Source organism: Nyctereutes procyonoides, unplaced genomic scaffold (genome assembly GCF_905146905.1).
Source record: "Nyctereutes procyonoides isolate TBG_1078 unplaced genomic scaffold, NYPRO_anot_genome, whole genome shotgun sequence".
Lineage (NCBI taxonomy): Eukaryota > Metazoa > Chordata > Mammalia > Carnivora > Canidae > Nyctereutes > Nyctereutes procyonoides.
In genome coordinates, this window is record NW_026575122.1 from 15,857,053 (window position 1) to 15,870,174 (window position 13,122).

Below are 13,122 nucleotides of genomic sequence, written 5' to 3' on the forward strand. Positions count from 1 at the left end.
ATTTTGTCTTGAAAAACAAAACTTTTTTGTTTCTTGAAATTTTTGATATAACGTAATAGCAAGTTTCTTTACTATTCTTTAAATTTATTTGGGAGAAGGAACTTAGAGATAAATAAAACATTTGCTAAAGTTATTTGGATTCATCACAAATTTGGAGCCAGCATTTAAGGAGTTAATGTATCTTATTAAGGGGACAGGAAATCTGGCAACTATTGCAGAAACTAGACCTAATGGTGCACACAAACAATTTGTCAGTCTTCTTAAATGTGAATAGCTTTCCGCAAAGTGGCTGCTCTTGCTTTGTTTGAACAGGCTAAACTTTTCCTTTTTGGACTTTAAATCTTAGAAGTGAAATGTGATCCACATATTCAATCAAAATCATTTAATTCAAAGCATATTTTGATTGGAACAAAGTTGACATGGAAAGAAACTCTAGAATAAAAAAGTTGAAAGGACTTTATATCATATATTTAGCAGGAAAATTTGAAACAGTTCTAATTAGGCTGAAAAAAACAGCTTTCTTCAATGTAAATTACAAAGGTCATATATCAATGTTAAGGAAACATTACCACTAGTGTTTGAAATCCAGCACATGCAAACATAACAGACCAGTTCATTTTAAATCTGTGTGTGTGTGTGTGTGTGTATGTGTATAGGAAGAAGGCTGTATTACATGTATTTGAAGTGAAAAATACTTAAAATTCCAAGTTCATAATGTTGTGTATTACCTTCTATCCAATCCCAACATTAACTCGTTTGAAACATGTGATCTACACTCAAATGAATTCATACTCTTAATATATAAAAGTACGATGAAAAATTTACAAAACTAATGTTTATTCTTCCATGTAAAATATGATTGGGTGCCTGACTGGCTCAGTCAGAATAGCATGGAACTCTTGATCTCAAGGTTGTGAGTTCAAGCACCACATTGAGTATACATTACTTAGAAGTTTTTTTTAAATCTTTAAAATATGATTAAATACACCTTATAATTAAATGTATACCAGGTCAAGAGGGTTAGTCATTGATTTTTATTTTCTTCTTTGATACCTAGAGCAAATGCATTTTGAATCTCAGAACTGAATCAGGTCTTCTGGAAGCCTGAGAAGGGCAGTGGTGGTATCGATGAATAGAAATATGTATCTGGGTTACACAGACCTACCTCCTTCTGGTTCTACAATTATTTCTATACTTAAGGATTTGTAAATACTATTTGATCTTTTTTTTTTTTCATAAAAATGACTTGTCACATAGCTATCAGTAGCTTTATTTGATGGCTTTTTAAAATGGTGTTGTATGAGAACATTTAACAAAAATATAAATAAATATTAGCATTAATTTGGGAATAATACATAAATAAGGTTTTCAGATCTTGAGATGAATGATTATCTTTCTTTTGTTAATTAAAATTGGCTTTCTTGATTTTTGCATAATTTTTACATTAGAGAAAATTTGATTGTTTGAAAATAAAAAGACATTGCTACAGTATCTCTGAAGCATACATAGATTAAGAAACACATGATTAATGCCTTTTATTTTAGAATTTTTATTCCCAGGTAACAGCATGTTTTGGAAAAAAACAAGCCATTTCTACATAAATTATCGTATTATTTGTACTAGAGGAAACAAGAATAATTTTAAGTAATATTTTTTATCAATAAATAATTCATTTCTTTAATGGGTAGTTTCAGGAAAACATAGGTTACATTCTTTCAATGAAATTTATTGTGGGACACATATTCATATATGTTATAATTATTTCTGACACAAGATTACACAAATGAGTTGTTTATGAATAATTTAGTATTATCTTTATAATATTAAAGCTTGAATTTGTTGATGTTCTGCACGTGGACCAAACAAATGAAAGTTACTAATAAGTGTTTGTATTTGACATCTGTATACTGTACTTTTTAGCATATCTCAAGTGTTTTAGTCTCTGCTTAATAGATCTCATTAAAAAAACAGATATCAGCCCCAAGACAGTTTGTCAAGACTAATATGAGTCCCCCTGGATTGGATTGACAATTTGTGTGAGGCTTCATATGATAGTCTTTTCATAGTCTTATTTGATCCTTAACAATTGGACATTAGTCACTGATTTATTTTATAATAACTCAGATGAGTTGAATATTATTGTATTGTGTTGGACATTTTAGTGGATTTTCTTTTTACAAATTTTACTCAGAGCACACATTGGATGTAAATGATGTATCCAGCCTGCTAGGGGAGTACTAACAATTGATTGGTTAGGTTTGAGAGCAGCATGGGAAGAATGTTACTATCCCCTAGCTGCAAACCGTATTTAATTCCAGTCTTAATGAGGACTGTCTGACCTAAAGGCTTTGAAAAATCACAAATGTTTAGCATTCCACTGTCATATTTTTATTTTTTCGTGACTAAAAGTGTGGATATAAGTATTTTATACTGAATATTTTTAAAAATCTTAACATATAAAAAGAGCTTTAAAGAATTTTTCATATGTTTTATGATTTATATTTTTGACTTAGAGAAACAAGTTATAAGATGGAATCTCAGGGTATTCCATTTTGAATTATTTGTATTTCTTTCCCTCAATAATATCCTCCTGCCTGTCTTTACCTCTTACCTCAAGACTTTACTACGTGCATTTGTTTATTATTACATGCTTTTGGCTAGGCACTAGCCATTCACTACTACCAAAAGGATGTTAAAGTCCTGAGCTGACTTTGTTTTGAGATGGTTTTAAACTTTTTTGGAACTCTTAACACCTGTAGTAGTTGTTCTTTTGGATCTCTTTTTAAAACTTTAGTAAATTGCAAGAAATGCTTGAAGACCACTAATGAGATTTTTTTGATTCGTTTTTAAAAATTTATTCAAAGTCTATCCATGAACCTCTGGAAAAGATTTTTGCCAATAATTCCATGAATTTTACTAGTCAACACCTTAAGACTTGACCAATATGACAGTGTAAAGGGAGGGTGACCCATGACACTCCGGTCATCTCTGCATGTGTGTTAAGGTGTAATAGGAGCATAGAGTGTCTTTCAGCATTTTTGCTTAACATTTTGATGTAGCATCACGATATAAAATTTTAAGCATCTAAATGTTAAACGTGTTGTTACCAAGTTCACCATTTTGAATGTGCATAAGGAAGTAATCAACATTAAGAAAACTCACAATTCTTTTTTTGATGATGCATAAAATGAAATTGCCCTGGTTTTTAGAGCTTTAATATTGAGAAAATTTGCTTGTACTTTATCATCTGCTGAGCCTTCTGGAATTTTATAGTCTCAAATCACAACACTACGGACACTCAGGAGACTCCTGACTGTTTTATCTTATTAAACAATTTTGAAATCATTAATTTTTAATTAGCTTGGATGCAGAGTTTTTTTATTGTTTCAATAGTGTGCGTATATGAAATAAACGTTTTTTATTTAAACTACTGGCGAGAGTATTATTTACATAAATAAGTGTAGGTTCTTTCTAAGAGTACATACTGTGGGTTTGCTTCATATAGTCACACTTTTTTGTAGACTCAGAGATATTACATGCTAATCTATTATAGTAGGGCTTTTCAGCAGTTTATTAACTCAGATTTTGAACAACTAAAAAGGATGTAAGCTCAAAGATACGTGTAAGTCCTTCCTGATTGAAAGTTCTAATTAAGTGAATTGGAGAAAATTAACTGAAATTAGCTGTCAGAAAGTCACATTTAAATGAGTGATGAGCTAGTCTGGCAGTAAACATTTAAATGATATAAATTGCCATTTAAGTGTATGGTTTAATGTTTGTCATGCATTAATGTGACATGAGACTGCAGTGACAATCAAGCAGCTTGCTCTAATTTGAACATATTTAGGGCTTTTGTGTGGAGTGCACTGCACACAAATTAAGACAATTGCTGTTTTTATGTGTCACTTTAAACATGGCTCCCACTCCCTCATCCCTACCCAAGGCCCAAGTTAATGAAACAAACGTATCATTTTTGTGTGCAGCTTCCATTAATAATTCCTGAATTTTCAGATTAATTTTAAATCCATGTACTTAAAATAGGAATTTGCTTAAAGCCCTTCTCTATTTCAAAAAATACATGCAGCAGTTCTCTTTTCTCTTAGCTATTTACTAAATTTATAAAGTTCATGAGTTTTATCAGAGATATCTAAAATACTAACTTTCACAGTTGTATGAGAATTGCCTCGAGTTTTATTTACAGATTTATTTTTTGCATTTTATATACTATGTGGTATATTGTGAAATCCTCTTAAATATTAAAGGAAATATATTCTTTGAATTCAGATGTAAATATTTTTCTTATTCAAAGGCACTTATTTGGGGCAGCCCGGGTGGCTCAGTGGTTTAACGCCGCCTCCAGTGTGGTCCTGGAGACCTGGGATCGAGTCCCATGTCAGGCTCTCTGCATGGAGCCTGCTTCTCTCTCTGCCTGTGTCTGTGTCTCTCTCTCTCTCTCTCTCTCTCTCTCTCTCTGTCTGTCTCTCATGAATAAATAAATAAATAAACCTTAAAAAACAAAACAAAAAACAAAGGCACTTATTTTTTAAAGGGATTTTTTTTAAGTAATTTTTATACCCAGCAAGGGCTCAAACTCACAATCCCAAGATCAAGAGTTGCATGCTCCTTTGACTAAGCCAGCCAGGCACCCACATAGACACTTATTTCAATAAAGCATGTTCTTACACAGGTGTACACCTGGGAACTATAGGAATGTCTTTTGTCATGAGGTGGTTTATATCTTATTGGTTGCTTGCTATAGAGGTTATTCAATTTTGTTCTATAACCAATAGGTTTCTTTTTATATTGATAATATAGTAAACCACACCAAATACATCACAGCCATATACTTAACTACAGGAAAGTAAGAATTTTAAAGAGATAACATCATCCGATAAAATCTGGTATACTTCAAATCAAGCTTCAGCATTTGAGTTTTAGAGCTCTGTGATTTGAATAGCACTATTTATTGATAAACTAGTCCATAATGCTAAAGTTTTATGGTGAAATAATTTTGAAGAATTTTAAATAATACAAATCTAAGCACTTTTATAAAAATGTCTCCAATTTTTTAAATTATTTTATGTTTATAACTTTATTACATTCGGCAGTCATTTGTTGGTACTTACTATGTTTTAGGTACAGTGGTTGGTAATTGGGAAGGTAATGATGAATTGGAAGTGTATCTTGTGCCCAGCATTTCCACTGAATTCTTGATTATGTTTGTTCATTATTTATTGGACACTATTAGCATAAAATATTTGGTCTGGTTTGATATTAATATCCAGAATAATAATTCAGTAATCATAATTCAGTCATTATAAGTATCCCTCCAAAGATAAAATTTGCTGGCATAAAATTTGCTGGCATATTTCAACTCAGTTGAAATAACTACATAATTTGGTTATAGTTGTTGCAGTAGACAACAAAATATTTATATCTAGAAAAAGCATAAACATTTCAGGTGAATAGTAAATGTTTAATGTTTTCACATATGCTGTTCCAAAGTGGCCTTTATATTGCATCACCTCTTTTCTTTGAAGCATAAATTGGGTACCTGTCAGGCCCTGAGTTACAAATATGACCAAAATAGACCCAGTCCTGGTCCTCACAGTGCTTACAGTATAGTAGAATGATACTGAAATGTAAGCAACCTAATACAATTCAGTGTGAAAAGTGCCAGAAAGCTTCTAATTATAAAGAAAGGAGAATAGATTCTGGTGGAAAATAAGACATCAGAATAAGTCTGCTCGCCATAAATTTAGTGTAAAACTTTGCTACTTGTTCTAAATTTCTCTATATTTTAAAAGCTGAATTCAGAATAATCATCTGTGTACCTTTTTTCAGGCCCTGGAGAGTGAATTTGTTTCCTGCCAGCTTCACCAATGGATTGATCTCATTTTTGGCTATAAACAGCAAGGACCAGAGGCTGTTCGATCCCTCAATGTGTTCTATTACCTGACGTATGAAGGAGCTGTCAATCTGAATTCAATAGCTGATCCTATATTGAGAGAAGTAAGTTATCTGACTGGATCTCTTAGGTATCTTTAGACTAGAAGGTACTAGATATCATCTTCCCCATGCTTTCATTTTGCATATGATGAAACTAAAACCAGGTGAGTGAAGTGACTTAAGCAGAATAACCTTTCAGTTAGTGACCTAGCTGGAACTTGAATCTAGGACTTCCCTCCAACAAAATATTTGAATCAATATAAAATGAGAGCTGCTTCTTCAATTTGGACCCATTCAGGGATCACTAATCATTTCTATAATTGTTAAATTTTGAAGGCTGCTCACTAAGTTAAATTATTAGGAAAACAGTAATTATTAAAGAAATAAGATTGTAAGCGTAGGGGCACCTAGGTGGCTCCATGGTTGAGCATCTGCCTTTGGCTTAGGTTGTGATCCCGGGGTCCTGGGATCAAGTTCTACGTTGAGCTCCCTGCAGGGAGTCTGCTTCTCCCTTTGCCTATGTCCCTGCCTCTCTCTGTGTGTCTCATGAATAAATAAATAAAATCTTTAAAAAAAAAAAAGATTGTAAGCATAAATCTATTTAAATGTGATAAAACTTGTGTTTAGATATTATAGTACATAAGTATATATGTAACCGTAAAGAAGTTAATAGTAGGAAGGAATTCTAAATCTTTTTCATGTCCTCAAACTTGATCTTAGAAGTTATTGAGACTTGTTTTGTCTTGTCATTTATTTTCTTAAGTAAAACACTCAAAACGTGGTTTTTGATGAATACAATATTCACCAAAAAAGTCTGTAGATAGCCTTGATATTTTTGTATGTATTTTAATCTAATTATGAATCCTAATGCTAACATATATTATGTGCAAAGATTATAGGATTTAACAGAGTGACTTAGGTATCTGTACAATTTTAGAACAAGTATATTTAAGAAACTAAGACTGATTCATAGGGAATATTTATTTCATTTTAAAGGGAACATTATTTGTAATAAGATTTGCCATTTTTCACCAACATGAAATGCATTATTTTTATTTTAAGATTTTATATATTTACTCATGAGAGACACACACACACACACACAGAGAGAGAGAGAGAGAGAGAGGCAGAGACACAGGCAAAGGGAGAAGCAAGCTCCATGCAGGAAGCCCAATGTGGGACTCGATCCCGAACTCCAGGATCACACCCTGGCCAAGGGCAGGTGCTAAACCGCTGAGCCACCCAGGGATCCCCAGAGATGCATTCCTTTTTAATTCTACTTATGACTTGATAATATTGACAGTATATAATAAGTACATATTTAAATATACTTGCCAGTATATATCATTGCCTGGTTCATGTGCCAGACAATGATTAGTACACAAGCAGAAGCATCATGTATTTGATGTACATATGTCTTAAATCGCATAGGGTTTGGATTGTTGTTTTTTTATTTAATTTAGAGCTGAATCAAATGAACCCTTAAAGACTTTTCTAATTTTTCATTTCTTGGAAAACGTTCCTTATGGGGCCATTTTATTTTATTAGAGCAATAACTGATTGCATGACCTAGAATATACATACTTCCATATATAAAACTGAGGTTAGGGCAAATATACAAGTGGAAAACAATATATATATATATATACATATATATATATATTACATATTTCATTGTTAGACTAGAATAGCATAGGCCAGTTTCCTTTTTTTTTTTTACATATTTGAAGTGTTAACTTTGTTTTATAGATGTCCATAATTCTTCACCAAATACACCACCTACTTTTGTTTTTTCATGTTCCCTTAGAGTAATTATTCACAAAGCTACATAGTTGAATTATGACTGAAAGGACAATATAGATTTGATTTTAGAATCTCCTGTTTTACTTAACATACCAGCATATTATCTTATATTGCTATATAATCTGCAATTTTAATTTTGAAATTCCATAATACTCTGTAGAGTTGCACTGAAGATATACTTAACACTCTCTTCCAATGTGAGATCCTATTTTTAAAGATTTTATTGATATGTCCAAGATGATATAACTATACCTTCCTTGTCATTAGAGTCTGTGCTACCTTTGCATGATAAAGGATGGTTCTCAGCCTGTACCTTTATGATACTGCTAGTTAAAAAGTGAAACATTTACTTAGCAGGTTGTTTAAAGAATGTAATTTGTTCTTTGTTTTATGGGATTTTTTCCCCTTTTATCTGTTTCACCCATTTCCCCATACTTGCCTCCCCTCTGGCAACTACCAGTTTATTCTCTGTATTTAAGAGTCTGTTTTTTTCGTTGTCTCTTTTTTCCTTTGTTTGATTTTTTTTAATTTTTAAATTCTACATATGAGTGAAATCATGTGATATATGTCTTTTTCTGAATTATTCACTTAGCATTATACCCTCTAGGTCCATCCATGTTGTTGCAAATGTCAAGATCTCATATTTTATGGCTAAATAATACTGTGTGTGTGTGTGTGTGTGTGTGTGTGTGTGTGTGTGTGTGTGTGTGTGAATGAATAAAGACATCTTTATCCATTCATCTACAGATGGTGGATGCTTAGGTTGCTTTGATAGCTTGGCTGTTCTACATAACACTGCAATAAATATAGGAGTGCCTTTATCTTTTTGAATTCATGTTTTCCTTTTTTTGGGTAAATAGTAATAGAATTACTAGATCATATGATAATTCTAGTTTTAATTTTTTGAGGAACTTCTATACTGTTTTCCAAAGTGGCTGCACCAGGTTGTATTCCCACGAACAGTGTATAAGAGTTGTTTTTTTCGCCCCACATCCTTGCCAACACTTGTTATTTCTTATATTTTTTATTTTAGCCCTCTGACTGGTATAAAGTGATATCTCATTGTGGTTTTGATTTGCGTTTCTCTGATGATGAGCAATGTTCAACATCTTTACTGTGTCTGTTGGCTATACAGAAGACATTTGGAAAAATGTCTATTCAGGTCCTCTGGCCATTTTTTTAAATTTGATTATTTGGTGTTTTAGTGTTGAGTTGTGTAAGTTCTTTATATACTTTGGATATTAACCCTGTCTTGGATATATCATTTGCAAATATTTTCTTGCATTCAGTAGGTTGCCTTTTTGTTTTGTTGACGGTGTCCTTTGCCATGCAAAGGTTTTTATTTTGGTGTGGTCCCCATAGTGGAATTTTGCTTTTGTTTCTCTTTCCTGAGGAGACATAGCTGGAAAAATATTTCTATGCTAATGTCAAAGAAATTACTGCCGATGCTTTCTTCTAGGAGTTTTATGGTTTCAGGTCTCACTTTTAGGTCTTTAATTCATTGTGGGTTTATTTTTGTGTCTGATTTAAGAAACCATACACAGTTTCATTCTTCTACATGTAGCTGTCCAGTTTTTCCAGCACTATTTGTTGAGAAAACTATCTTTTCCCCTTTCTAAGTCTCTGCTTTCACTTCTTTTGTATATATACCCAAAAGTAGAATTGCTAGATTATATGATAGTTCTGTGTTTAGCTTTTTGAGGAACCACCGTACCAAATAAATTTTTAGTATTTCTTTTTCAAGATCAGCATTTGCTAAAGATTATTTAAAACTTTTGCTTTAAATTTCCTTGGTTCCTATTATTTTCCACATTAGCAAGTAGTTAATTATTAGCAAATTAAACTTTAACCAGTTTTCCACTCATCACACATATATTTATTTTTATATTATATAAACATATATATTAGATTCACCATTCATTTAAAAAAATGGCCTATTATGTCCTAAATATGGTAGGTACTTAGTATTCTTGAAAGAAATACAGTAGTCCATCCCCGCCCACCCTTATCCACAGAGCATATGTTTCAAGACCCACAATGGATGCCTGAAACTGTGGAGAGTACCAAACCCTATATATACTATGTTTCATCCTGTACATATATACCTATAATAAAGTTCTGTTTATAAATTAGGTACAGTAAGAGATTAACAACAATAACAAAAGTTAGTTGAATATAGTTTCTTTCTCTCTCAGAATATCTTATGTACTCTACTCACCCTTCTTGTGATAATGTGAGATGATAAAATGCCTACATGTTGAGATTAAGTAGGGTGAATGACGTAGGCATTGTGCCATAGTGTTAGGCTAGTACTGACCTGATGTCATGGCAGAAAAAAGATCATCTGCTTCCAGACCATGGTTGAGGTCATGAATCCATTGAAAGTGAAACCATAGATAAAGGGGGACACCTACATATTACTTCATTATTTAGCACTATTCATAAATATACATGATTAATTCTCAAAGTTTTCTGGATGTTATTAAAACAAATATAATTTTTATTGTAGTCATTCCATATCATAGTGCTAACTTGGTGATGTAATGCAATGTGATACAGTAGAATAGATAGATAGATAGATAGATAGATAGATAGATAGATAGATATGAATTTAATTCCTGACCCTGATGCCTGCTAGTTGTGTGACTTGGATCTTCCCAAGACTCTGTTTCCTTATATATTGAATTGGCATGAGTACACCCACCCCATAATTTAGATGAGGCATAATGCATGTAAAGTGCCGGCATGGTACCTATCCCATCATTAAGTATTCATTAAGTGTTAAGTGTTAGCTCCTTTCCTTATTCTTCTCTGTTAAACCCCTGGGTTAAGAAACACAGCCATGAAAAGAATATGAATTACTGATTGTATCACAGAAAGATCATAAAATACTAACACTAGATAGGTTATCAGAGACTGTTTCCTAGAAGACACATGCAAAGTTCATTGTAAAGTGAGGCAAGGAAAGAAAAGTATAGGTCATTGATTTATTCATTTTTTAAAACATTTTATTTATTTGAGAGAGCATGGGGAGAGGGAGGGTGAAGCAGGCTGCCCGCTGAGCAGTGAGCCCTATGCAGGGCTCAGTCCCAGGACCCTGAGCCTAAGGCAGACACTTAACCAACTGAGCCACCCAGGCATCCCAATTTACTCATTTTTTTAAACAACCTTTTACTAAACCCAAATTATATAATAAGGTTAAAAAGTTGAAAGTCAAACACCTGCTCTCATCAGCTTGAGTACATTATCGAGCTTGGAAATATGGATAAGTAAACAATTATAATATACTGTGGTAAACTCAGTTTAGAGGTAAGTACACTGTATGTATGCACAAGCATACACAATAGGCACTAACCCCTAACTGCCAGAATCCAGACACGTTTTCTGGGAAATGAGAGACTGGATTGAAGGATAAATGAGAACATTGGATAGAGTCACAAGCAAAGGGTATCTACACAGAAGAAAATGTATACACTTTCTGCACATAGGTGAGGGAGATCATGATAGGAGAATGTGATATATGTGCAATGAACCACAGGATAAGATAAGAGAGAAAGACAGGAACCATACCATAAAGGGCCTTTAATACTATAAAAGTAATTATAACTACACTGGCAGAAGGCAGTAGATTATAGGTTGAAGTTTAGTGACATAACCACATGTGTGTCTTAGGACCTATCTGAAAGATTGAAAAGATAAAAACTGAAAAGTGCCCGCTGGATTATTCTAAGATCACCATGTGATCTTACAGAAATATTAGGAGGTAGAGGACTGTGCAGTGGATGGGACATGAGCAAGTAAACACAGTGAGAAAAGAAATAATTGAAGAGAGAATCTTTAGTCACTTTATTGAGATATAGCTCGCATATGATACAATTTACCCATTTAACATGTACATTACAGTAGTTCTTCGTATATTCACAGAGTTTTATAAGCACTACCATAATCTAATTTTAGAACATATTTGTCACCACAAAAAGAAACCCATACCCCACTAGAAGTCACTCTGAGATTTATTTTCTTTTTTAATGGGTAAATATTTGACCATGTTTCTATGTTAATTGGAAAGATCCAAAAAGAGGGAAGTGTGTAAAACATACATGGAAGAGAGCATGTAGTAGACTACCAAACTCTATGAGGAAGAAAAAAGGAACAAAATCCAGGACACAGATAGAGATAAGTACTGTACAGCGTGGAGCAATACTGCCTTGTCTGAGATCAGAGAGTAGACGTTTACCCTGAGGACTGGTGTAAGTAAATGTGCATGAACAAGAGGGAAAAGGCAACAAGAGTATGAGGTTTATACCAAAGGTGAGGGTGAGATAATATTTATGGGAATACCTAACGTAATGATGGGTGCTTCCTAGATGTTCAGTAATAGATGATTACTTTCTTTCCGTTGTTTTTCTCTGTTCTCATCCGCACAAGAGTAGATGTACAAAAAAACTTGACTGGAGGGGCACCTGGGTGGCTCAGTCACTTAAGGGTTTGCCTCCCGCTCAGGTCATGATCCCAGGGTCCTGGGATCAGGCCCCACCCCAGGCTCCCTGCTCAGCGGAGAATCTGCTTCTGCCTCTGCCTCTGCCCCTTCGCCGGGGTGGGGGTGGGGGTGGCGCTCTCTCTCTCTCTCTCAGATAAATAAAAGAATTTTTTTTAAAGAAAAAAAAATTGGAGAGGCGTGCGTGTGTGTGTGTGTGTGTGTGTGTGTGTAAATACATGGAATATATAAAGCAGGGTTGAAAGTGGAAGGGTGATTGATGGAATTTGTTAAAGAGGTGCTGTTAACTGGTACATCTAGGCTGGTTTGGATAGATAAGGAAGGGGCCAATAAACTGGGCAAATTTGTTCTTTTATTCATTTATTCAACAAGTAACCATTTTATTCAAGGTACTGAAAATAGAGATGAGCAAGACAGACAGAGCCCCCCCCCCCCGTGGAACTCACATTCGAATGGGGTGCACAGAAAATAAGCAGTAAAGATTAATGAAGAAAATAAGACTAGGTAAGAGGATACAGAGTGCCATGTGAATAGGGTGCTCTTTCAGAAAGGTTTCTCATGGGCTGCCTCTCTCTTCATAAACAATTTCCTTCCTACTTTGAGATTGGAGCAAAGCTGTACAAGGTGACCCAGGGAGGCAGCTCCTATGGCTCTAACCATGGCCCGCCACGTGCCTGTAACCCCCTGGCCCCGACAGCCTCCAAGCCCTCTTGTCACAGCCTCCTGCTAGTGGTAAAGCTCCCATAATTGCCCTCTTCTTGTTCACTCCCCACCTCATCTCCAGGCTACACTGTCTTTTCTTCAGAACCTTGTACCTCTAAGATGCTTTAACACCTCTAATATTAGTAAATATGTGCATATACTTGAATTAT

General features: G+C 34.0%; 1 protein-coding gene across 7 annotated transcripts in view; it reads left to right on the forward strand.

The window, feature by feature from the left end:
- Window positions 1-13,122, forward strand: part of LRBA (LPS responsive beige-like anchor protein) — a 732,259-nt gene that overhangs the window by 653,481 nt on the left and 65,656 nt on the right. For all 7 annotated transcript variants that reach the window (XM_055336397.1, XM_055336401.1, XM_055336402.1 and 4 more), the window contains exon 48: window positions 5,845-6,012. In XM_055336397.1, the coding sequence (XP_055192372.1) occupies window positions 5,845-6,012 (168 nt within the window). The remainder of the gene's footprint in view (window positions 1-5,844; window positions 6,013-13,122) is intronic.